Source organism: Zootoca vivipara, chromosome 2, assembly GCF_965207765.1.
Source record: "Zootoca vivipara chromosome 2, rZooViv2.hap1.1, whole genome shotgun sequence".
In the NCBI taxonomy this organism is placed as follows: domain Eukaryota; kingdom Metazoa; phylum Chordata; class Lepidosauria; order Squamata; family Lacertidae; genus Zootoca; species Zootoca vivipara.
In genome coordinates this window covers 59227071-59250590 of record NC_142584.1, presented here as the reverse complement: position 1 = coordinate 59250590, position 23520 = coordinate 59227071, and the positions used below count along the sequence as shown (strand labels likewise).

Below are 23520 nucleotides of genomic sequence, written 5' to 3'. Positions count from 1 at the left end.
GACTAAAAATAATCATTGACTAATGCAATCAGCAAAGTGCATGAGCATGGAAAAGAATTGTAAAAGTTGGTGCCTTCCCACTTTTAAAGATGAGCATTTTTATTCATTTGTGGACTTTAGACAGCTAGTGTTCTTCCTTCCATAGGCAAACCACTTTCCCTTGGCATCTGTGTTTTTATTGGTTGTGATAAAGGAAGCTGGTAGGCTTGTTTTGTACAATTTTAGAGCTGGAGGGTCATAAGGTATCTAATCTACTCCTAAATAAGTGTATTTACATATAAACCACCATTAAAAATATTTCTCTAACCTTGTTTAAAAATGCCCAGTGACAGACTCCCTTAGTAACTTGTTCCACTCCTTGTTGCTTCCTAATTATTCCTCCTACTTAATAATTTCCCTTGCTCACTTTCTGATTCATGTTCTAACTTGTGTGCCACACCCAATAATACTGTTTTTCACAGTTGTTATGAGCCCACCTCTATCCAGAGGGCATATCAACATATTTAAAACATGCAGGCCTATACAAAGACTCGGTTGTCGCAGCAAGACTGCATTGATGTGCCCCATGTGAATTTACAAAGATTAAACAAAATAACTAAAAAGCATCTGCATCATTGTTCCATAACGTCCAGTTGTTTACAGTGACATCTAGTGGGGAAGAAGGGGGGTAAATCAGCTCTCCAGGCATTCATCTGATGTTTAAACAATGGAAACTCGTTTAGTCCTATTGTTTGGCCTATATAGGAAAGAAAAACATATTTACCGGGTATAGCAACTTTTCAAGCAAACAATGCTGTATCCCCCCCCCTTAACCTTTTCTTCAACTGACCTATTAATTATTTGGTGAAATCAGCATATTATGGATGGCCTTCAACTAGGTGCTATTGGGGTAAATGAAGTATGCATAATCCTTTCTGTACAAAATTTAGCAGCTAACAAGTGAGTAGTTTGGTTTTATTGTTCCATTTTCAAGCTGTACTTCGCCTGTAAAACATTTGCAGTTAGAAGGCTTGTCTACCCTCCTGTCACTCCCATATGTGTGGAAAGGGCTTCACACCCTCTTAGATTGTATTTATTTATTGCAGTTGATTGGTGCAGTCAAAACTGTGTATTATAGTTCTACTGAAGCAGCACAACTGCACTAATGGGTAGTGCAGTTGTAACAAGGATAGCTGCTTCTCTTTAAAACAGTGCCACTTGAACCGCACAGCCTGTTTTTGGCAGTGCTCCGTTTGTAAAGCTTATCCTAGTATACAGTTGCAGTGGTGGGGGGTGGGGGAGCTGCACCTCTTGAGTTCCCTTCTGTCACGTGGCTATTTAAAGTATAGGTTCCCTGATATTTCAGCTTAGACTACAGAGGGATGACATCAGTTAAAACTGACCTGCAGTAAACTCAGTTTTTACTGTCTTCTGAAACTAGCAGGATTAGCAGAATGTACATGATGTATTGCTATTAGCACACCTGTGCATTTGCTATAGGAGGGGCTTAGCACCCTTTCCTATCAGTTCAGTAAAAAGATGATGATCTGGTGTGGGATTCACATGCACCAGGCGGGAAACAAGTGAGTTTTTGAACAGGAAATATCTAGTTCCATCCAAGCGCTAAACAAGCAAGTTATGTTCAATGCTTCTGTTTCCTCATATATAATATGGTAATAATACCTACCTCACAGGAATAGTGTGAGACTTCATTCATTAATATTTATTAAGAATGGCAAGCTTGCATGGATGGTGCTATGTAACTGCTTACATGTTTGTTTGTTTGTTTGTTCGCTTGTTTGCTTATATATCTTCCCAGTTTTCCTTATAGAGGTCAGGCCCTCTGGTGTACTGGACCATGTTGGCTAAAGCGTTGTGATCTGTTATTGTATCTGTACTCTGATTGTCTGCCTCTCTTTTTATTATTTAGTGTTTGTTCACTTATGCTTGATGGGCCATGCTTGTAACTCTCCTAAATGTTATACAGTGAAATGGCATTTTAAAGGGATGATCTGCTGACTCACTAAATTGGTGTAGTCCCAATGAGTTCAGTATGTCTACGCTAGTATAAAGGGTCAATGATTTCTCCCATTAGAATTGCCAGTTTTGTCAATGATGGGATTTTAGCAAATGCCAGCTATTGAAGTTGTGTTCCATCAAGCATCTAGATCGCTAAAACCATGTTCTTATTATGTTGAGATCTGCTCAAATTATTGGGGGGGGGGAATAATGGTCCTTTATAAAACCCACAAGGCTCAACTCCTGTGACTGCCCAATTTTAGTCAGATCTTGGGCCCCCTGCACTCTCCCAAAAACAGTAGTGAAGGAGACCAGGCCCTCTCCGAGCTCCCTGTAATTTGAGCACTTCTGACAATCCCTGTAAGAGGGTATAAGAACCTAAAAAACACACACCAGCTATCACATTTGTTAACACACTGATGAGGTTGGTCTGCATTAAGAAAAAGCACATGTCAAATAACTGTCACTCAGCTCCGTAGCTTGGAGAAAAGAGTTGCCATTTTTCTATCATATAATCTATTTTGGAATGGCTCTGCCTGCCCCACTTCCAAGGTCAGTGAAGTTTCTTTCAGTTCTGGGAACTGGAGAGAAGAGACACTTGCTATGTGGTAGTTAGGCTGTGCTGTCTTAGATACTATGGTGGTGGTTATAATTAGCAGGAGCATGATGAATAACCCTCATACCTGGGCTTTATCCAGACACTGTATATCAAGGATGGCTAATCTGTAGCTCTCCAAATATTGTTGGAATCCAGCTCCAATCAGTCTCGGACAGTATGGCTAATGGTCAGGGGTAGTTACACCACCCCTGCTGTATATGAAGGCTTTGCCAGCTTTTTTCTGAAAGAGTTCCTGTGCCTTTCACAGCTGCATGCCAGGCTAAAATGCAACTTGTACAACTTCTCTTGGCATAAAGATGTAGTCATTTTGGGGGTGGGGGGAGCTGCAGTTGCTAAGTTCCTTCCTGTCATGCAGCAACTGAAACCACAGGAGCCTTGCCAAGAAAAGGGGGGGGGGGAGAAAATCTGTGGATATTTGTGGAAATCAACACTTGTGGGTTTAAGAGGAAATGCTGCCACCAGAATTAAACATTTGTCATGCTTTCCTCTCTTCTCTACATCTGCACATTGCTCACTCTGGTGATTAAAATTGCTGCACTAAGCCTTATATGTTGGGAGAAAATACTTCTCTGAAGTGCACAAAGCTAGCGGTATCCCAGTTGTTCGGTCAACTTAGCAGCAAAATAAATGGATATCTGCTAGATTCCCTTTTTGTGCCAATTAAGGGCTATGCATGCAATCCTTAGGTTTGTGGTTATCCATAGAAACTATTTGTATGGATATTTAGTTATGCTGAACCAACAGTTTGCATTTGTATCAGCACACAGTTCAGTGGATGTGCTTAATCACGATTTGAGCTCATGTAACTGCAACCAGCAGTCTTGAATTCAGACTGTTAGCCCAGATAGAAAATTAAGTGGATAACTGTGTACGTAAGGCTCATGTGTCTGCTCAGGATCCCCAGGTACAGGCCAAGACTAACTATGCACAAAATGCAGTGAGAATAACTTTTAGCAGGTCTTTTGCAATGTGATGAGTGAAAGTGATTAAACTATCAAACAGCGTGTATGTAAAATACAATGGCAGGGCCTATGTATTTGAATTCCTCATTGCCATATTGTGAATTATACCAGTATGAACAACAGAGAGCCGAAAAATACAAACAAGCCACTAGAGGTCTGGCAAAGTAAAAAGGATTATTTGCCTTGTTTCTAATCTAGGCATGTGCAGGCAGTATGCCACCCTCTTGACAATCTAAACTTTAAAAACTGTGTGATAAGCTGTAGCTTGGCAGCCACAAAAATTCTTAGTCTACATATTTTGATGTAAGTATACTACTGTATTGTAGCTATGTGGTATATGCTGATATGTTAATAGTGTATACCTTTACGTTAGGATTTGCTAATGTAATACATTACAATAAAAAGCTATTTAAAAACAGCCTATGCCTGCTTAGTGGTGTTCCATGAGCTCTGTATTTGTGAGAATTTCACAACTGGTGAGACAGTCTGAGATACCTGTTCTCCAGTGCTTCAAGAAAATAGATGAAATCTTCTACACACAGAAAATTATCTTCTAGGTATCTCAGATGGCTCTTCCTGCATTTTATTTCCTGTTATACTTAGATATCATGTGACCACATGGCAGATAAGGAACCAGTGGACAAATTAAAAATAAGCCCATCTGCCTGATTCGCATCTCACGATACTTCACAAACTGTACTTTCACATAGTCAATTTTGTGTTCTGTGGTGTTCAGCTATTTTACAGCAGGCAGTTAAGAAGAATAGTAAGGCAAGATAATATAGGAAGGAGGGGCAATCCCTAAACCTTGTCTATGGACCACTAGTGGTCTATGAGCCTCATTCAGGCATGTCTGTGGATTTGTGGCTGAAGACTGGAGATGGCACAGCCATTAATTTGATTTTAATATTAATATTTATTGTAAATAATTTTAATTCTATGGGATTAAAATAATACACTAAAATAAAAATAAGCAATAAAATTTAGCACATCTAGCACATTGCATTACAATTGTTACAATAGAATTATTAAATTGTTGACTAAGACCCTATTTAGCAATATTTTAAGTGTTCCATGGAGGGTGGGGTGAGTTGGGAACCTCTGGCTTAAGGTATCTCATACCTAAGCAGTTTAGGGCTTTAAAGGGAATCACCAACACTTTGAATTGAGCTCAGAAGCAGATTGGAACGTGCATCTATGATGCGGTTATTGTCTCAGTAGTCTTAAAACAAATGGCAGCTAATATTTATTCAGGAAAAGGGCAGAAAAGAGACCAATTCTGGGACTGCATAGCTAGAGATAGGAACAGGATTGCATATAAAGCCCAAGATTTGTGGCTTTTGCCAATATGCAACACAAAATATAATTTAAATGTTTTCCCCTATTTTATCAGGGATAGTGTATAGCCTTAGTTTAATGTATCCCAAGGGATATGTTTAATCCATCTACTGCTTTGTTTTGTGAATTGCCCTGACAAATGCAGTCATTCTGGCAGAGAGACATTTAAGTGAACACCAGGCATTTCAGAAGATTTATCCATGCCTTTTGTAAGTTACGGTAGCTTCAGGAAAAACAACAAGGTGAGCAATCCTTTGTGCTTCAAGAATTGTAATAAGCACTAAAACAAAATGGGTTGTTGCAGCTCAGGAATGTTGTGGAGAAATAACTGTGTAGGTGCCACTACATTCAGAAGAATGAGAACTTATTAATAGATATTGCAGTGCTCTAAAACAGGTAATGAGGTAAAAGCATCTGTCGCCTCAGTCGTTCAGCAGGGAATATGGCATCAGACACTGACTCTAATTCAGCACAAACCATGCTAGCCCTTTATTATTATTACTATTTATCTGCCCATGCTACTGATGACAGCGTGGTGAGGGGAAAAGGTACTTTTCCTGTTCCATGAGTGCTTCCTATATATGTAATGTTTGTTTGTTTGTTTGTTTGTTTGTTTGTTTGTTTATGCAGTGGTGGGAGGGGTGCTGGCACATCAAAGATGTTCAGTCACAGACAGGTCATTGGATGGAATCAACTTTCATTTCAGTCCTGTCTTCATTCCTAAATGAAACCTGGTGGTTTCCAGTTCTCATGCCAGCCATGTGGTTAGTTTTGGGCAGTGCCAAACTAGCACACCACCACACAGTGTTTTTTGTAGTAGTGTGCCAAAACCTAAATGCTGCCTGTGGCAGTGAATGAGCTCAGGTGGCAATGGTGCTGTATTTGTGATCAAGAATGAATTTTCCCTCAGATCAGATTGCCTTGTGCCTCGGAATATTTATTCATTGCCCCTTCCCAGGTTTTGAACACATGAAGCTCAGGTGTATGAGGCATCATTCTAGAGCAGCATTGTCTCTGTTGTTTGCTGGGCCTTTAATTCCTATTATTACTGTTAAAGGAGTAAGGGCCCAGGCAAAGTGGGGATGGCCCTATTCTACAACTATTTCCTGTAGCTACCCTTTCCAGCTCCTGTCATATGATTTGCGATTATTTTTTGCCTGATTATGGAAAGATGACTGCTTTTCCTTCCAGTTGTGATTCCATATGCTCTAATTGCTTCTATTTAAGCAAGGATGGTTCTGATTTTCTGATACCGGTTCCTCTGCTTATTCAGATATTCCCAACATCCATTTAAAATGTTTTTGTTAGCATGAGTTGATAGCTCTCTTCAGATGCTCAACTCCATGCCCAGGATCTCTAGAAGTTCCATCCACTACCGTGTTTCCCACATTTTAAGACACCGTCTTATATTAATTTTACTCAAGAAAATAAGCCTATGGCTTATTTTCGGGGGGTGTCTTTTTATTATTATTACTGTAAGTACCTCCTTACGGCTAGTAAGAACTGTACACTGCTTTAAGAAAGCAGCGCTACAAATGAAGGCAGGAAACCCAAAGCCAAACAATGGCAACAACACGAGGTCTTGGGAGCTTTACCCGGCACCAGCAGAGAGGAAAGAGACGCAGCGATTTCCCCTCTTGCCTGGGTTACCCTTATTATTATCTGTGCAGAGCTAAACCTAAAGACCCAAAGGGCGGAGTGCCAGAGGGGGGGAGAGACCCGCTCTTCCTTGGTCTCTGTTCTGCCCTGGGCTCTTCAGCAAAGTGATTCACACGTACACCAGCCACCATCATGACACATACGTTAGCTCACCCCCACCCATTCTTCCTTTTACCGGAGAGAGAGCAGGGAGGGGCTGTGAGCGGAATTCAGGGAGACCTGGAATTCCCCGCCAGCACCCAACAGCACCGATAAAACAGCGCTCCGCTCCGCCACAGCGTCGCGTTCACACGCCCCAGACGACTCGCCTCCCGCGAGCGCTCCGCTTCCCCCGCTGCCCGAGTTCTGGCAGAGATGGCAGGACTTAGCGAAGAGGAAAGGCTTTTCTCCCGCCCTGCTTTCTCCCTCCTTGGCTCCCCTCCTTCCCTTTCAACGAGCTGAGCCAGGCGGCGAGCGGAGCAGCGCCTTGCCTCAGACTGCATCCACCGCCTCCTCCTGGCGCCGTTAACGCTGCCACCACCACGGTTGCCCCTGCCATTTTTCTGCCGGAAAGGGGTCTGCGGGAACCAGGGCGAACCAACACACAAGTGTCGAGCTCTTTTGCCCGGTTCTGCCCTTTACTTCTCGCTGCCTCCCGCCGCCGCTCTGCCTTGGGCCATGCGGCCTGAGAACGTTTCGGCGGCGCGGCTCCTGCCGCCGCCTGTCACCCGCCACCGCTCTGCCTTGGGCCATGCGGCCCGAGAACGTTTCGGCGGCACGACTCCTGCCGCCGCCTGTCATCCGCCACCGCTCTGCTTCGGGCCATGCGGCCCCAGAACATTTCGGCGGCGCAGCTCCTGCCGCCGCCTGTCACCCGCCGCCGCTCTGCCTCGGGCCATGCGGCCCCAGAACGTTTCGGCGGCGCGGCTCCTGCCGCTGCCTGTCATCCGCCGCCGCTCTGCTTTGGGCCATGTGGCCCCACAACATTCCGGCAGCGCGGAAGGGGCCAGCAGGGCTCCCGACATCGAGGGGTTTTCCCGTCCGGGCGCTCGGCCCAAGTGGAAAAAAGTCCTGGGAAGAGCGGGGAGGCTCCCAGCGCGGCTCGCCTGGTGACACGCTCAATTCATGCACCCCCTCCCAACTGGTTTCAAGCCTCTCGAGGCTCTAAAGGAAAGCAAGAAGGTACGTCTTATTTTTGGGGTATGTCTTATATTTCCCGAATGCATAAAAACCCTGCCATGGCTTACTTTATGACTACGTATTAAAAAAGGGGAAACACGGTACCACCCTTGATAGCACAATCTGACATACCTACTCAGAATTAAGTCCCATTGAGTTCAGTGCCACATACTACTAGGTAAGTGCACCCAGTCTCGTGTTTTTCCTTGTAAATGCATGCCCATAAGCAGTGAGTTTCTACACATGCATTACCTACTATTTCAGATGGCTGAGGCCCATGTTGAGCTCCTTGTGGAATGACAGTGTTTTCTAAAATACCCTTAGCCCTAAGAACCACCATCTTCCTGCCCTTTAAAATAAAAAACAGTGCAGCACAAGCCTGTTGAAGAACAAATGGATTTGGCATGCACTGCTGGAGTGGGACCTTCAGCAGCGTGAAATGGGGATGGGACGTTCTCTGGTGTCAGAAGACTCTGGTTTAAAAGTGGGTTCCTATTATCACATGAAGAAATGACTAGGGTTGCATATGATACTCAGCGCTGGTCCTGCCATTAGCCGAGTGAGGCAGAGACCCCAACTAGGGGTAGGGAGAAACAGCAGGGTGTTTGCAGAGCTTGATGTGCCAGGTAGGCTGTCCTGTATCCCCCCTGACTCTGCTGTTTAGGGGCAATTGAACTGCGCCTCTGCCAACAGCGAACTCTTCCAGCCTGGAATGGAGCTGGGGCCGTGGCCATCTTGCCCCTCCTCTCATGTAGCAAAACAGCTGAGCTTAGCCCTGGTGCGTCCATGACATTAGAACAAGTAGGGCGTTGGTTCCTAAGCAGCTAACAGGGCAGGCGTGTCTGCAAAATGCCACACTCGGTTGAGCCCAAACTCAAAAACGGGAATAATTTTTTTAAGGCCCAGATTCCAAGCTGCAACAACTGAAATACCCGGATGTCGAAGGCCTTTCTCTGCGGGGTCACACAGTTTTGCCCACCACACGACACACTCCCAAGTCTCGCCAGGTGCAACGGGATTGACGGTGCCACCCTAGACAGGTCTCCTCATGAGAAGGCCCCACTGACTTCAGAGGGGAGGGGGGTGTTACTCCCAGGTCGAAAGGGTATAGCAGCAATGCAGCCCTACTTCCCCAATGTGTGCGCAGGACCGTGTAGCCACAGGGCGACGACCGTCGTGGTTTTAGGCGGCTTGGGAAGAGGCTGGCCTCGGCTCAGCCTCGCACTGAGTGGGACGGCGGCGACAAAAAAAAAATGGCTGCTTGTCCCTGCGCCGCGGTGCGCCAGCCACGCCGCTAGAGGGCGCAGTAGGCAGGCAACGGCGCCGCTGGGCTCGGTCCGCGACGTGCGTAGCCCCCGTGACCCACCTGTGACTGTCGGGTCGGCCCCGGTTCGGAGACGGCGGAGCGTGCCCGGGTGGCGGCGGCGGCGGTGGCGCCGCAGCGGCAACGGCCCCGCTATGTGGCTGGGCCCGGAGGAGGTGCTGCTGGCCAACGCGCTGTGGGTGACGGAGCGGGCCAACCCCTTCTTCCTCCTGCAGCGGCGGCGGGGCCACGGCAAGGGGGGCGGCCTGACGGGTGAGTGGAGCCGCCGGTCACCAGCTGGGCGAGGAGGACAATGAGGAGTTGGAAGAGGGGAGTCCGTCGGCCGCCGCCGCCGCCGCCCGGGGCCTCGCGGGCAGCAGAGGCGCTGCTGGGAAGGCCTCTCAGGGAGAGAATGGGCCCAGTCAGGGCAGCGCCCGAAAGCGCCTTCGCAGCCGCAAGCTGCCCCTCATCCCTCGCTTTAAAACGCACAGGGAGCCGGGCCTCTTCGCCCAGGGCCGCTGCGGCTTGCGGGTGTCAGGTCCAGTGCCCACCCCCACCCCCACCCCCACCCAGCCAAGTAGTTGGCTGGTGGCATCGCCCGTTGCCTGTGGGTGTCTCTGCCTCCCCACCCTTTTTCCAGGTGGACCAGAGAGGATGCTTCTGGGTGCTGAACGGGTTTGGTCCTCCCAAGGGTGTAGGTGCCTGTGCGCAAAAGCACCGACAGTGGTTTCCCCTTTCTCCCAAGGCTTTTCAAATCAGCAGGCTCTTCTTGACTTGTGATCCCGCCCCGCCCCAACCACCAACACAGGTGAAATTTGGGGAATGCGTGCCCCGTAAATATGTATATTTGAATGTGCCCCTCCCGTGTGTGCCAATGAAATACAGAGGAGGGGCTCTGTTCGATTTTCGCAACGTCTGACATGGGGAGGAAACAAACAAACAAAAACATTGTTGAAAGGTTTTTGATTAATACATCACTTGTATATTTTCATTTGGTAAATAATATGTCGGTATTGAAACATTTTGCTTTAGAGCTTTGTAGGATATGTGCACAGTTTTAAAGGATTTCAGTGTAAACAAAGGAGCTAATTATTTTGCTTTTTAGAGGCTGACACTCTGGAGAATCCATATTATTTCAGCAGCTTAGTATTACACTTGTAACATTTGTGGTAGTTTTAAACAATAAAAGCTAATTTCAGGTAAAATTCCCTTATGCCAGTAGCATACCCACACATTCACTTGGCTCCCAGAGACAAGCTGAATTTATTCACGCTATATGCAGTACATCTGCACTGCAGATTCTTGAAGGCCCAATGCAGAGTAGCTCTGAATTGCTGCACATTTGTTTAGCATATATTTGTATTATAGATAAATTTGGTCCCAAGACAGTAAGTGTTGCCTACGTAAACACAGGAATGACATTGCTGTGGTGGTGTTTTCTGTCACAGTCTTCCTGCAAAACTATACTTTCTTGTGTTATCATTTCATTTGCCTCAACAAAAGTTAATCTCCATAGGACAGTGCAGACAATAGATTGGATCCAGACTAAGACTGCTGTCCTATATCCACTTACCTAACAGTAAGCCCCATTGAACTCAGTGTGACTTACTTCTGAGTAATACATAGGTTTGCACTGTGTTGTTTGTTGAATCAATAAGTCATGCTTAATTTATCCCACAGATTTCAGTGGTACCTAAGTTCAGCTAACTTAGATCCGTAGCCTTGGTCATTTTCATGCCTAATTTGGAATATTGCTTGTTGAATATGCTTTGATTTGGTAATTTGTTTGATATGGGCAGAAGAAGCTAGTGAGTTTACACACATGATATGTATGTGGTAGAGGTAGCTGTATCTTTGCAGCTGTAAATCTTGCGAAAGTCTGCAAAATGCTTAAATATAGTGGTATTTCAGGTATTTCAGCTGCTATCTCCCTAGTGTGAAGCTGGGTTCCTTTACAGTACTTTGCATAAGAAGGGATATTTCATCAGGTTCATTCCCTCATGTTATAAGTGTGTCAGGCGTTGCAAATTCCCACATATATGCATACTGTACAGGTCGCATACAGGCCTCTTAATATAGAAAGAAAGATTAAGACAAAAACAGTCCGTTGGTAATGTGGCAATAAAATGCTAACATTGCTTTTATCAGGAGAAAATGTTCATATACACATGTGTGTTGTTTTCTCAAACAGTGTTTTAAAAGATCCCTGTTTACCTCACCACACAGACCATCTATCTATCTGTCTATTTAGAAAAGTAGTGCATGTATAATTATTATTATTTGTTATAAAAAGATTTACTAAAATAAGGTTGCCATTCAGGAAATACAATGTGCCTAGCACTCAAAATAGTTCTGCTCCTGAGAACATGTGATTTCCCTCCCTCCTCTGGTTTCATTTCACTAGTTAGAGCTGTGTAATTACAGAAGTGTCCATAACACATTTTAAACAGAGTCTGTGACATCACTGATAATGTGCTGTGAACCGCCCTGAGATCTATGGGCATAAGGTAAAGGTACCCCTGGGGTTGCACACTCATCTCACTCTATAGGCTGAGGGAGCCAGCGTTTGTCTGCAGACAGAGCAGCGCACGGAAACGCCCTTTACCTTCCCGCCGGAGTGGTACCTATTTATCTACTTGCACTGCATGCTTTCGAACTGCTAGGTGGGCAGGAGCTGGGACCGAACAACGGGAGTTCACCCCGTCACGGGGATTCAAACTGCCGACCTTCCGATCAGCAAGCCCTAGGCTCTGTGGTTTAGACCACAGTGCCACCTGCGTCCCTGATAATGTGCTGTGAACTGCCCTGAGATCTATGGGCATAGGGAGGTATAATAATAATAATAATAATAATAATAATAATAATAATAATAATAGGTAATGAACAAAAAAAGTCTTCCCTCCCCAGGGTCCACATCATTTTGTTAATTTTTTAATATATTCTGGAAGGAAGGATGAAGCTTGTGGAATGCCTTGAATCTCTTAATCATAGTTAAGAAATTGGAAAGTATTCCCTATGCAGTCAGTGTCTACAGTGTAAATGGATTTTTATAGTATTTTCCTTTTATTTGTAAAATCTCAAACACATTAAAAACAACAACAACACCCTGCTCTTTAGGAGCTCGTGATTGAAGCTTGCAGCAGGGACTGGCTTTACTTAGGAAGTCCTAAGGGGAGTTTATCACAGCCAGGCTTGTATTTGTTGCCAAATTTAAATCACTGGTTTATGCACTGGCATTCTTTGTTTATTTTACAAGCAAATGAAACTTGCACTCCATAAGTTTATATGCATATTCTCGGCTGTTTCTGCCACAGGTATACATTTCTGCCACAGGTATACATTTGCTTGCTCTGTGCTGGAATGCACAGAGAATGGCCTCTATTATGAAGTAAACATCATGTCCAGAGTTTGGACAAGCTATCTAGGAAGAATTGTATCTTGGGCTACACATGCACCAGATTTCAGCTTTGTGGGTGGTCTAGCAATACTGTGAACATTTTGAAATACACCCAGCGGCGAAGCTAGCTGCTTGGCTGCCCAGGGCGGCAAACCTGAAGGCACCCCGCCGAGGGGCGGGGTGTCCGTCGCACGCATGCATCGCGCGTCACTACGAATGCGCACACATGAGGCATGCAATGCAGCAACCCCCCCCCCACGAGCAAGCTGCAGAGTGAGGCAGTCTCACTTGCGTTGGGGCTTCTCGATGGCCATCGGAGGTGGTCAGCCCCGTCTAGCCTGTTGCCCCCCGCCCAGCCTGCTGCCCAGGGCAGTGCGCCTCCCGCCCCCCCCTTTACTACACCCCTGAATACACCTATAAGGTTCTCATGTTCCAGTAAAAACATTAAAGTCTATTGTTGCATCTGTATGTGATTTCTTGTCGCATAAGCATTTGTGTACGGTACTTAACCAGATGCATGGTATCATTTGGGTAGGGTGTGTGAGAGAGACTGAGGGAAAGAGAAAATTGGAACAGAAATGGCCTTGAAACGCAAACTACTCAAATCTTTTTAGATTGTTTGTATCAAGTTTAGACTTTTGGGGTGGCCTGAGCATCTTTATAAATTAATAAATTTATAATTCACCATATTGAAAATAACTTCTAACGGTCTTCAACAAATCCTAATTATAAAAAAATCATAGATTAAATATACACATCTTGCATACTTTGTAAAAACACTTAGTTTTATCATCTTGGAAAAGCAAGCAGTTATTTGTTGTCTTGCTGCTCCCCACAACTAAATGACACAAATAGGAATGCCCTGCATCATTTATGGAAGATACTCAGGATATTAAATTAGAAAATCCCCAAAGGAAGAGAGTTCTAGTTCTAAAGGGATGCATCACTGAGAGTGCCTCCCTACATGCACGTCTCTGTTGTTTGGACGTGTATATACAAAGTATATTTAAGAGGACATTCTCAGCTGCTCTTGGAGACTACAACTTCTTTTCAGGTACACAGTGCCAATTGGAAAGCTAATGCATTAGCTTAACTTCCTTCAATATTTCATTGGCAATGATATATTGTCAGTATAATTCTGCACACACTCACCATCACATAATTCTCTCTAGTCTTTCTGCACTCAGAAAATGTGCAACAGGCCTAATACTGTGTAAAATAGTAAATAACATTACTGCTGCCTTACAGCATTCTGAAGGGATTTGCTAAGAAGCTTCAAGTATGCTATTGTAGCACTGCATTAAACCAGTTTTGATGTTGTATAAACATCAGTTCTCCTTCAGCTGTTGTGCCTCACAGTGTTGCTTTCCCTGTCAAGAATGCATTGTTTTAGTGACTTTGCTTTTCAAATGTTTGTGAAACCTCAGTCTCTCCTTAATGTGCAAAGTGTGGTTTGTGCTTGCCCTTCAGATCAGGATTGGAAACCATGGATTGACCTTTGTTATTCCCAATTTTGGTTTGAAGGGAAAGCACAAACCATAGTTTGGACAACTAGGAAACTATTATTTTTCTCAACCCCAAAAAGAAAGTGGAATTTCCCCATGCACAAGGGGCATGGTTTGGCATTGTGTCTTGAATCGAGCATTTCAGACAGTTGCTTTATCTCTGTGTGTGTGTTTTTAAAAAAGTGGGGTGGCTTAAACAAGCTAAGATGACCACGGGGATGATGGAACAACTTCCCTAAGAGGAAAGGTTACAACATTTGGGCTTTGGTTCAGAGAAAGGGCAGCATGATAGGGGAGTATAAAATTATGCATGGTGTGGAGAAAGTGAACACAGAGGTTTTTTTTATTCCTCCCTCATAATACTGGAACTCAGAGACATCCAGTGAAACTGCTGGAGGCAGTATGCCCTGAATACCAGTTGCCGTTCATGGCAGGTGGGATGAGTGCTGTAGTGCTTAGGTCCTGTTTGCGGGCTTCCCTTGGGCATCTGCTTAGGCACTCTTAAGAAGAATGTTGGACTAGATGGGCCTTTTGTCTGATTCAGTAGACCCTTCTTGGGATCTCACCTCCTTTAAACTTTTGTATCAATAAACACTTTATTTTAAACCATCCCACCATTTATTTCACTCTCTCATTTGTTCAGATCACTTTTCATTATGTTTCTCTCTGCATCTTGGTCTTCTTAGGGCTGCTTGTGGGAACCTTGGATGTGGTTTTGGACTCAAGCGCTAGGGTTGCTCCTTACAGAATTTTACATCAGACACAGGATTCTCAAATCTATTGGGCAGTGGCATGTGGTGAGTAAATACCATTCTATAACAAATAAATTCTGCCAGTGTATGATTGCTCTCCCCCACAGCCAGCTTTTAAATGCTCTGTAACTACAATATCCTCAAAAGGATTTTTGAGCAGTTCAAGTGTTCTTCAGAGGCACATTCTGAAAAGTTTAGAAAAATCTGGGTGTACATGCAGACCATGGTTGCACATCTGGATTATGGCCAGTAAAATACTCAAAGATTTCATCCAATATTCTGTAATTGTATCAGATGGAGTAGAAAAAAACCTGATTGTTCAAGATCTCTTCAAAACCAATTGGCTGATAGCAAATTTCTGTGAAGTAGAGCGTGGGCTGGCAGGGAGCTAGTAGAGGTGCATTAAGTAAATACTGGCTATCTAATTTAACCAGTAGTGGAAAGTCTTAAATATAAAAGATAAATATATAAAAGATATAAAAGATAAATATATAAAATATAAAAGCTGGTAGAAGGCATTCCATGCTACTGGAGCCACTTCTGCCCTCAGTGATAGTAGTGGATCCAGGAGAAGCCCCAAACTATTGACCTGCTCCTTATAGTAGCTGTTATCTGATTGTTTCTGAATTTCTCCTTAGGTTCATCGCGTAAGGAAATAACAAAACACTGGGAATGGCTAGAAAATAACTTGCTTCAGACACTTTCTATCTTTGACAATGAAGAAGATATCACTACCTTTGTCAAGGGCAAGATACATGTAAGTGGCACCTATTCGTCATGGAACTGCTCCAGGTTTTAGCCACAGAATGGCAATAAGAGCTGCAGGCTGTGAATTGCTACATAAAGCTGGGTGTAGGACAAATATTTGCCATATGCTATGAGGAAGGGATGAAAGAACGGTAGAGCCACCTATCTAGAGTGTTTTCGTTTCACCTGGAACAATAAAATAGGCTGGCTAGTTTAACATTCTGTTGTTGTTGTTTAGTCGTTTAGTCGTGTCCGACTCTTCGTGACCCCATGTTTAACATTCTACCATATAGTTAAAGATCAACACTGTGGTTGTGCTTGAGCCACGGTCCAGTTTGAACAGACTTCCATATATTTTCATCTATCCTTGCAAGGATATATACACTGTTGCTTCCTTTCCATCTGGAAGTATTTTTTCTGCCTTCCATTGCTGTTGTACTTCTTCACTGCCTGCATGATTTTCTTTACAGTAGGTTTGGCACTTGAGGCTTAGACTAGTGCTCTCATTAGACACGGTGAGCCCTTCCTCTGAGTGAGACATTGTGGCCCCAGAGGGTGCTACTTTAAAAGTGTTAAACTTTACTGCACTGAAATTCTTAAGAAGCTTTTGCACAATGACGGCACAGGCACTCGCTAGGTCACACATGGGGAGCCTTTGGCAGCAATGGGGCTTGACGTGCTGGTGGAAGAGGCAGTGTCTCAAAGAGCACCATGCTTTCAGCCGGCCCAGCCCCGATTTAAAACTTTGCATGCAGTCGGCGTAAAACAAATAAACATAAACAACTTTTAAAGGAAGTTCACACAATGTTGGGTGCCTTGTCACAAATGTTACTGGCAGTATTCAGTATGCACATGTGCATTGGCACAACCACTCAACAAGCACAGTAGTAGTGGATGAGATCACATATTTCAGAGTACAGTGCAGATATACCAGTACTGTATATATTTTTTCAGTCTTTCGATCAGGCGTGAGGAACCCCTGGCCCTCCAGATGCTGCCCAACGACAGACATTGGAGTGATTGGAAATTGTAGTATATCCACCCAGAAGCATAACCTCAAGTGGTACACTTGTCGCTGTGCTTAGCAAATAAATAATGCAACAAAGAATTGTAGAGGCCATTATATTTTCATCTGCTACTTTTGCTACTCCTTTCTGCAGGGCATTATTGCTGAAGAAAATAAGAATCAGCAGCCTCAGGGGGAAGAAGATCCTGGTAAATTTAAAGAAGCTGAACTGAAGATGCGTAAACAGTTCGGAATGCCTGAAGTAGAGAAACTAGTGAATTACTATTCCTGCAGCTATTGGAAAGGGCGTGTCCCCAGGCAAGGCTGGCTGTATCTGACTGTTAATCACCTTTGTTTCTATTCTTTCCTTTTGGGCAAAGAAGGTAAGTGGTCAGCTGCTTAATGTTGTTGTTGTTGTTTGTTCAACACTTCTCTCTGATTGTACATCCATATTGTCTTAATAGTGAGGCCCAGTGGGGGCAGTGGAAGAAATTGGCACTCCAGAAGGGAGGGGAGGTTGTACTCTTGTTTTTTTAGTGATATTTAAGCAATCAGCAGTTCTACATCCATGCTGCAGCCCCCAAATATTATTTGAACAACATTTGTAAAATATTTTGCAGGGCTCTTTTCCCAATCTGTTTTCTTTCTGCCTAAGTACTTCACTGAGTCAAGCTATAATTAAAAAAAGAAAAACAGATAGGCTTCAAATCTGTTGTGTTCTAATTTGTTTTAAATGTCTGTTAGAAATCTGATAATAATTGTTGCTTTGCATTTGCATGTTTCCCTAGTGACCTTAATAGTCCAGTGGGTAGATGTAACCCAGCTGGAGAAGAATGCCACCCTTCTATTCCCTGAATGCATCAAAGTGAGTACCAGGGACAGTGAGCTCTACTTCTCTATGTTCCTCAACATCAACGAGACCTTCAAGTTAATGGAACAGCTGGCTAACATTGCCATGCGGCAACTATTTGATAATAAAGGGTATGTGGAGGACATGTTGCTTCCTAAGCCCAGCAAGCCACTCAAAAATATTTCAGCACTCAAAAGGTATGTCTGTCTGTCTTTCTGTCCATCTCCCTCCCTCTCCTGCTACACTCTCACACACCTTGGCACAAGGAATCATTTTAAGAATAGTTAAATATGTTCATGGACTGGATTGTATCATGGTGTCTAGAAACCACAGAAACATAAACCATGTGAATTAAGTTCTCCAGAAATCAGGGTTTAGGTTTTATATTGGACAGCTCTCAGCCCCTTCCCATGGATCCTATTTACATTTCTTGAACCTACTAAGTGATTAAGGAACCTTTGACATGGATGTTGTACTGGACATGGAAAATGGACTGTAGAAAAATTAATATTTGTGAAGTTGTTATCTTGGTGTCATTCCAATGGAAGGATATTAGTTTTCTGATTATATACTATGGGCTTGCACTAATTCATCATAGGGCTGTGTTCCTCCTCATATCAAACACACTAGTATGTTGTAGTTTCATAAGATCTCGGTAGATGAGACCATTATAGGGAATGGGTGTTTTTGTGCATCTCCCCATCCATTCCTCTGTTCAGGTAGTGCTGGGAGGGCTGGATGGGAGGCATGAGTAAACCTCCCATTCTCTATAGCAGTTTGGGGTGCTGAGTGTCTATGCTCACAGAAGTAGGGGAGAAAAGGATTCCATTATACCCTATGGGGATCCCTTGTGGGTACTGAACCTTTGTTGGACTAGATACACCATCTTTGACACTGAAGTTGACAAAATGTATTTTCCTTTGATTTGAGCATTATTTTTGTCATCACCTGCATCTTTTCACAATTTATGTATTAATTTATATATAGAAATAGTTGTATGCCACCATCTCATAAGCTGGAAAAGGTTGAGCAAAGGGCAATCAAATGATCATGGGGATGAAAAGTATATATCATCACTAGGGATTTTTGCCTCTCAATACTCAGGCCTAACTTTGTGTTTGATGGAAATAGAATCTTGAGTAAGCTGCATTGAAAAGGGGCATTTCCTGTAATGATTGGATAGTGGAATGTATTGTTTCCCCACTTAGTATCTGGTGTGTATTATCATTTTTCTTCAGAGATTTGGATGCTCGAGCCAAAAATGAATGGTACCGTGCTTCATTTCGACTTCCTAAGGATGAACGTCTTGATGGGCATACAGATTGTACTTTGTGGACCCCATTCAATAAAATTCACATTCCTGGACAGATGTTTGTTTCCAACAACTATATTTGTTTTGCTAGCAAGGCAGAGGAGGCTTGCCATCTCATAATACCACTCAGGGAGGTGAGACACTATTTCTTAAGGATGAATTGTCTTAGTATCTCATTGTTACTCAGTTACATGCTTATTCAATTTTTTTCAGGAAAATTTTGAAGGTTTGTTTTTGAGGGTTAGTAGATTGGTCTGTTGGTTAAATGATTTTCCAGGCTGATGGCGACAAGATCCAGTTATATTTTGCAGTTGTGGCTATATTTTGAGATGGGGGCTGATAGGAATTCTATGGCCACTGTTTGAAGAAGCAGTTTTATATACACAACAGAGAGTCAAACACATCCAAGGGCTCCCTCTCCACTTTTGTCAGAGCAGCTTCCAGAGTGAAAGAACCAAGCCATTATTTGGTTTAGCGTGAGAATGGTCTGAAATAAAGCAAGTGTTTCAGAAATGTGGAACAAGTAGAATAGCCTTTCTTTATCACACTTCTTGCAGCATTTCAGTTTTCTATGTTTCACATGCACTGTGGCATCTACCTGTACAGGAAAAAAAACTCAGTGTCTTCAGGAATATCTTGGCAGCATTCACCTCCATATGTATCAATTATGGAGTTGCTAGTAAGATAACTAACAAAGTTGTTAATAATCTATTAAAAGTGAAATTTACTAGAGATGTTAATATAGAGGAGCCTGATATACCCAAATGATCCCAATGTATATTCTCCAGGTCACAATTGTTGAAAAAGCTGACAGTTCCAGTGTATTGCCTAGCCCACTCTCCATCAGTACCAAAAGCAAAATGACCTTCCTTTTTGCTAACCTGAAAGACCGTGATTTCCTGGTGCAGAGAATCTCTGACTTCCTGCAGAAAACTCCGTCCAAGCAATCGTGTAACAATGGAGGAGGACGGAAAAAGAGCTGTGGTGACAATGCACACGAGGTATGAGAATGGAGCATTTGCCATGGTCATGGCAAATTTCAAATATGTTATGACATGTGGTCTCTTCAGCTAGCCCCTTTTTCTAAAGCTAGATGCTTGTACCCTGGTGCTTCATTTGCTTACAGTGGCCATGTTCAGGTGCAGCACTAAACTATAGCAAATTAGTTTTTGCATACAACTTGAGCTCGTCCACTAAGCTCCTACCTTTATCGACAGGGAAGCAAACCACAAAGTAGATGGTTTAGTGTTACTTCTGATCCAGTACTTGCAGTTTGTTTGGGGAAAACAAACAAACAATGAGCACTGATTTGGACATAAGGCTAAGCCATCTGCTTCATTTCCATTTGGTGGAAAGGGAAAATGACGTAGAGTTACAGCCAGTGACACACAATGGAAGGGACACTGGGTGTTGTGATTTGCGACATTATCTACTTATTCAGTCAGATATGACCTATATTCTCAACATTGAGATGAAATAGAGTTTTGGTTTTTTCCTGTGAGGAGTTCTTGTTAGAGAGAAAAGATTTTCATAATAATAATAATAATAATACATTTTTATTTGTTCCCCGGCCGGAGCTGGGCTCAGGGTGGCTAACAACATAAAAATGTTATGATACACCTTTCAATAATGATACACCTTATAAGGTTACTACCGTATTATTAGTCGAAGAGAAAATGAATGAGGCAGCACTGACTGCCTCAAATGTGAGAATGAGGGAGAAAGTGGTTGGGAACTCTTGACTAAGGGAAGCTGAGATCATAGCTTAGTGATAGAGCAGGTGTTTGCATGCTGAAGGTTTTCCCAAGGCGCCCTGCCTCACTGTTAGTTTAAGTATACCCCTTAATGTCTTGACATATACAGTTTCACTCTTCATGTGACTGTGCCATGTAAGGGCATGTGCAAGTCCAACAGAGGGAGTCAGAATAGCATACCTAGCTGTCCTTCTTTCCTCTGTAGAGAGGTAGACTTATATCAAAATCCTTACCTATCATAGGCAATGAAGATAAGCAGATGCCCAACTACACCTGACCCCTTTTTGCACACAACTAACAGAGATGCCTCTGTTTGGCCATCAGGTAGTTCTGGGGAAAATGGGAGCAGCTTCCCCCAAAGCACTATGCCTACCAAAAATCATCAAGAGACGCTAGCATTATTAAAGTAAAACATGCGCTAGAGGGACAGATAGACTGAGGTGACTTCTTGTGTTTGGCCTTAATGATTTTCTTACATGAGATAATATCCCTGTAGGGGAGGAAAAATTACACCATAGCTTGTGTGACATGTGTGTTGATTTGGCTGTGAATGCACAAATTAGGTGGAAGTGTCTGGTGGTGTAGGTGTATATAATTATTGGTCTTCTGTTCCATTTTGTTTAATGGTTCCACCCGTCCTTATATACAGTGGTGCCTCACTAGACGAAATTAATTCGTTCCACGGGTCTTTTCTTATAGCGAAAAATTCGTCTAGCGAATCCCATAGGAATGCACTGAATTTTTTTCGACTTATTTTGCCCATAGGAACGCATTAATTGAATTTCAATGCATTCCTATGGGAAACCGCGATTCGCTAGACGAATTTTTTTGTAAAACGCATTCGTCTAGCGAGGCAAGCTCCGCTCGGAAAATCATTTCGTTAAGCGGAAATTTTGTTAAGCAGGGCATTCGTTAAGCGAGGCACCACTGTACTTTGTTCATGAGATGGTATGCTTAATAGCTGCTTCTTATCTCAGTTCAGTGCTGTTTGCTCAGAGCTACACACTGAGTGAGCTACCAAAGTGTCCTGGATTCTATCCAGCATGCTATGCTTTTATCAGAGAAAAATGATGCATCGTACCATGCTAGTCTTATGGGAAAGCAGATTAGGCAGCACTGACTGCCTCAGATGCTGAGCAGAGGGGAAAGTGGCTGAGAACTCTGGCTAAATTCTCTAGGAGCAACGTCATAAATGATGGTTTTCCACCTGGGGTAATGGGCTCATAATTCACGGTCATTCCACTTCATAGTAGTGAACCAAATGACAGGGATGAGGACTCGGTTAATGAACAGTGTTGTGTGATGGCTTCGAAGTCGGGAGGCATAAAGAAAGATGAACTTCAGAAGCAAGTGGGTAGAGGAACATATATGAGGGGTGCAAATCTCTGCATACTGGGGAAAGCTGGCTGAACTTTTTTTTTTAAAAAAAGCAAGCATCTAGGACAACAGGCTAGAGAAAATGTAAAACGAGCTAGTCACTGTTCCCACCGTCACGGTAGACTTACTCAGTGACATTTCATATTGGTTGAGACGGTGGAACAGCACTTTATATTCATAATGCTGATCAATAATTTGGGCATCTCATGGAGCGTTGATAAGCTTGTTGGTCAGTATCACCAGGCTTCACCTGACTGCTGTTGTAGTGGTAAGTTTATTGGTCATTACCACCCAGTGCTGCTTCACATACTGCCTTTTTGAGGCGTATGCATAATAATGTGCTGTATGCTGAGACATAAACATTTGCAAACACATCTATATATTTAAGAAAGTGGTTTGTCCATTTGTTCTCTTGGCATTTGGTCATCTCTTGAGAAGTCACCAAATTTGGCACCAGGGTTTCCAAAGTGAGGGTGCCATTCATCCATGTTTATATGCTGGCTGCCATTTTGAATCAACATGTGAACCAAAACGTGACATGAGTGTGACTTTGTTTTTTGGCATAGGTTTGGCTGCCTTTCAATATATCATCAACAAAGTTGGCACAAGGGTTCCAAAGGTGGGGCAGCAGACTTCAACACCATTTGAACACTGGGTGCCATTTTGTATCAAGATGGCAAACTGAAATGTCACTTTGGTGTGGCTTCGTCAATTTTTTGACATAGTTTCAACCGCCTGTTGAGATACGGTCACTAAGTTCAGCAATAGGGTTCTTGGGGTGGGGATCTATGTTGATGTTTGGGTGCCAGGTGCCGTTTTGAATTAAGATGGTGGACCAAAATGTGGCTTTTGATTTAACTTCACCTGATATTTGCTGTAACAGATTCAAATTCACAAATTGCACTATCCATTGTAAAATCACAGTATTTGGGGGGTTTCTAAAAAATTAGCCTGGCACTTTCCACTAATGTTTTAGACAGGGGCCATAGCTTCCTAATAGGTACACACTCATAATAAATTGTTGTTAGTGACCTTCCTGTACATCATAGATGGCCACCTCAGTGATGAATCAAAAGAAGATGAATTGAAATGCACTAATAGGCAGGATGATGCAGTGGTCTCTAATGTACCTATATTATAAAGCCTTGGAACTCCTTTTAGTTGCACTAAATGCCATTTAAATTGCAATTGAAGCCTGTTTGTTCCTTTGTAATTTTCAGTTTGTACATTTTTTAAGGAAATTTCAGAGCTGTCTCCCAGCAGCCCACTTGCAGCCAGCCCTGTCTCACCTCTCAACAATCAGCTGGCCAATTTTTGCACAGATGAAGTACCAACAGCATCCCAGGGACTGCTTAAACTGTTTGGGAACAACACTGGGGAGCTCGTTGGATCAAAAGGGGTAAGTCACCAACTCTTTTATTGGGGGAGGGGGGTGTCAATAGTTCTAAAACTAGTACAATAAAATCCTCTATAAAACCATAAGTATCGAGGGGTGGGGATCAGTGAGATTTAATTTGCAAGAAAGCATTCAAAAGGTGTTCATCTATGCATTAAAGACATGGGTAATATTTTAACAAAAGCTGTACATATTTTTCTCAACTTTGGATGGCTGACCTTTGGCAATAAATTTGAAAGAAGAAAGACCAGGCACAAAAAAGAGGGAAATCTTAAGCAAAACCCCATTTAGTGACCTTCAGGATTCACATGGATAGGTTTTTTAAAATACTTTTTAGCTTAAGACCAACATATTACTTTTACTTTTACCTTTCCCGCTCTCTTTCCT

The 23520-nt window shown here is 43.2% G+C and overlaps 1 protein-coding gene across 3 annotated transcripts in view; it reads left to right on the top strand.

The window, feature by feature from the left end:
* The first annotated feature begins 9174 nt into the window (after positions 1–9174).
* TBC1D9B (TBC1 domain family member 9B) overlaps positions 9175–23520 on the top strand; it is a 32386-nt gene continuing 18040 nt past the window's right edge. For 2 of the 3 annotated variants that reach the window (XM_035105638.3, XM_035105637.3), the window contains exons 1-8: positions 9178–9310; positions 14626–14736; positions 15330–15448; positions 16599–16827; positions 17233–17491; positions 18533–18740; positions 19395–19607; positions 22975–23136. In XM_035105638.3, the coding sequence (XP_034961529.1) occupies positions 9193–9310; positions 14626–14736; positions 15330–15448; positions 16599–16827; positions 17233–17491; positions 18533–18740; positions 19395–19607; positions 22975–23136 (1419 nt within the window). In that variant the 5' untranslated portion in view covers positions 9178–9192. Of the gene's footprint in view, positions 9311–9782; positions 9846–14625; positions 14737–15329; positions 15449–16598; positions 16828–17232; positions 17492–18532; positions 18741–19394; positions 19608–22974; positions 23137–23520 lie in introns of all 3 variants that reach the window. The other variant, XM_088662001.1, reaches the window with a different exon arrangement.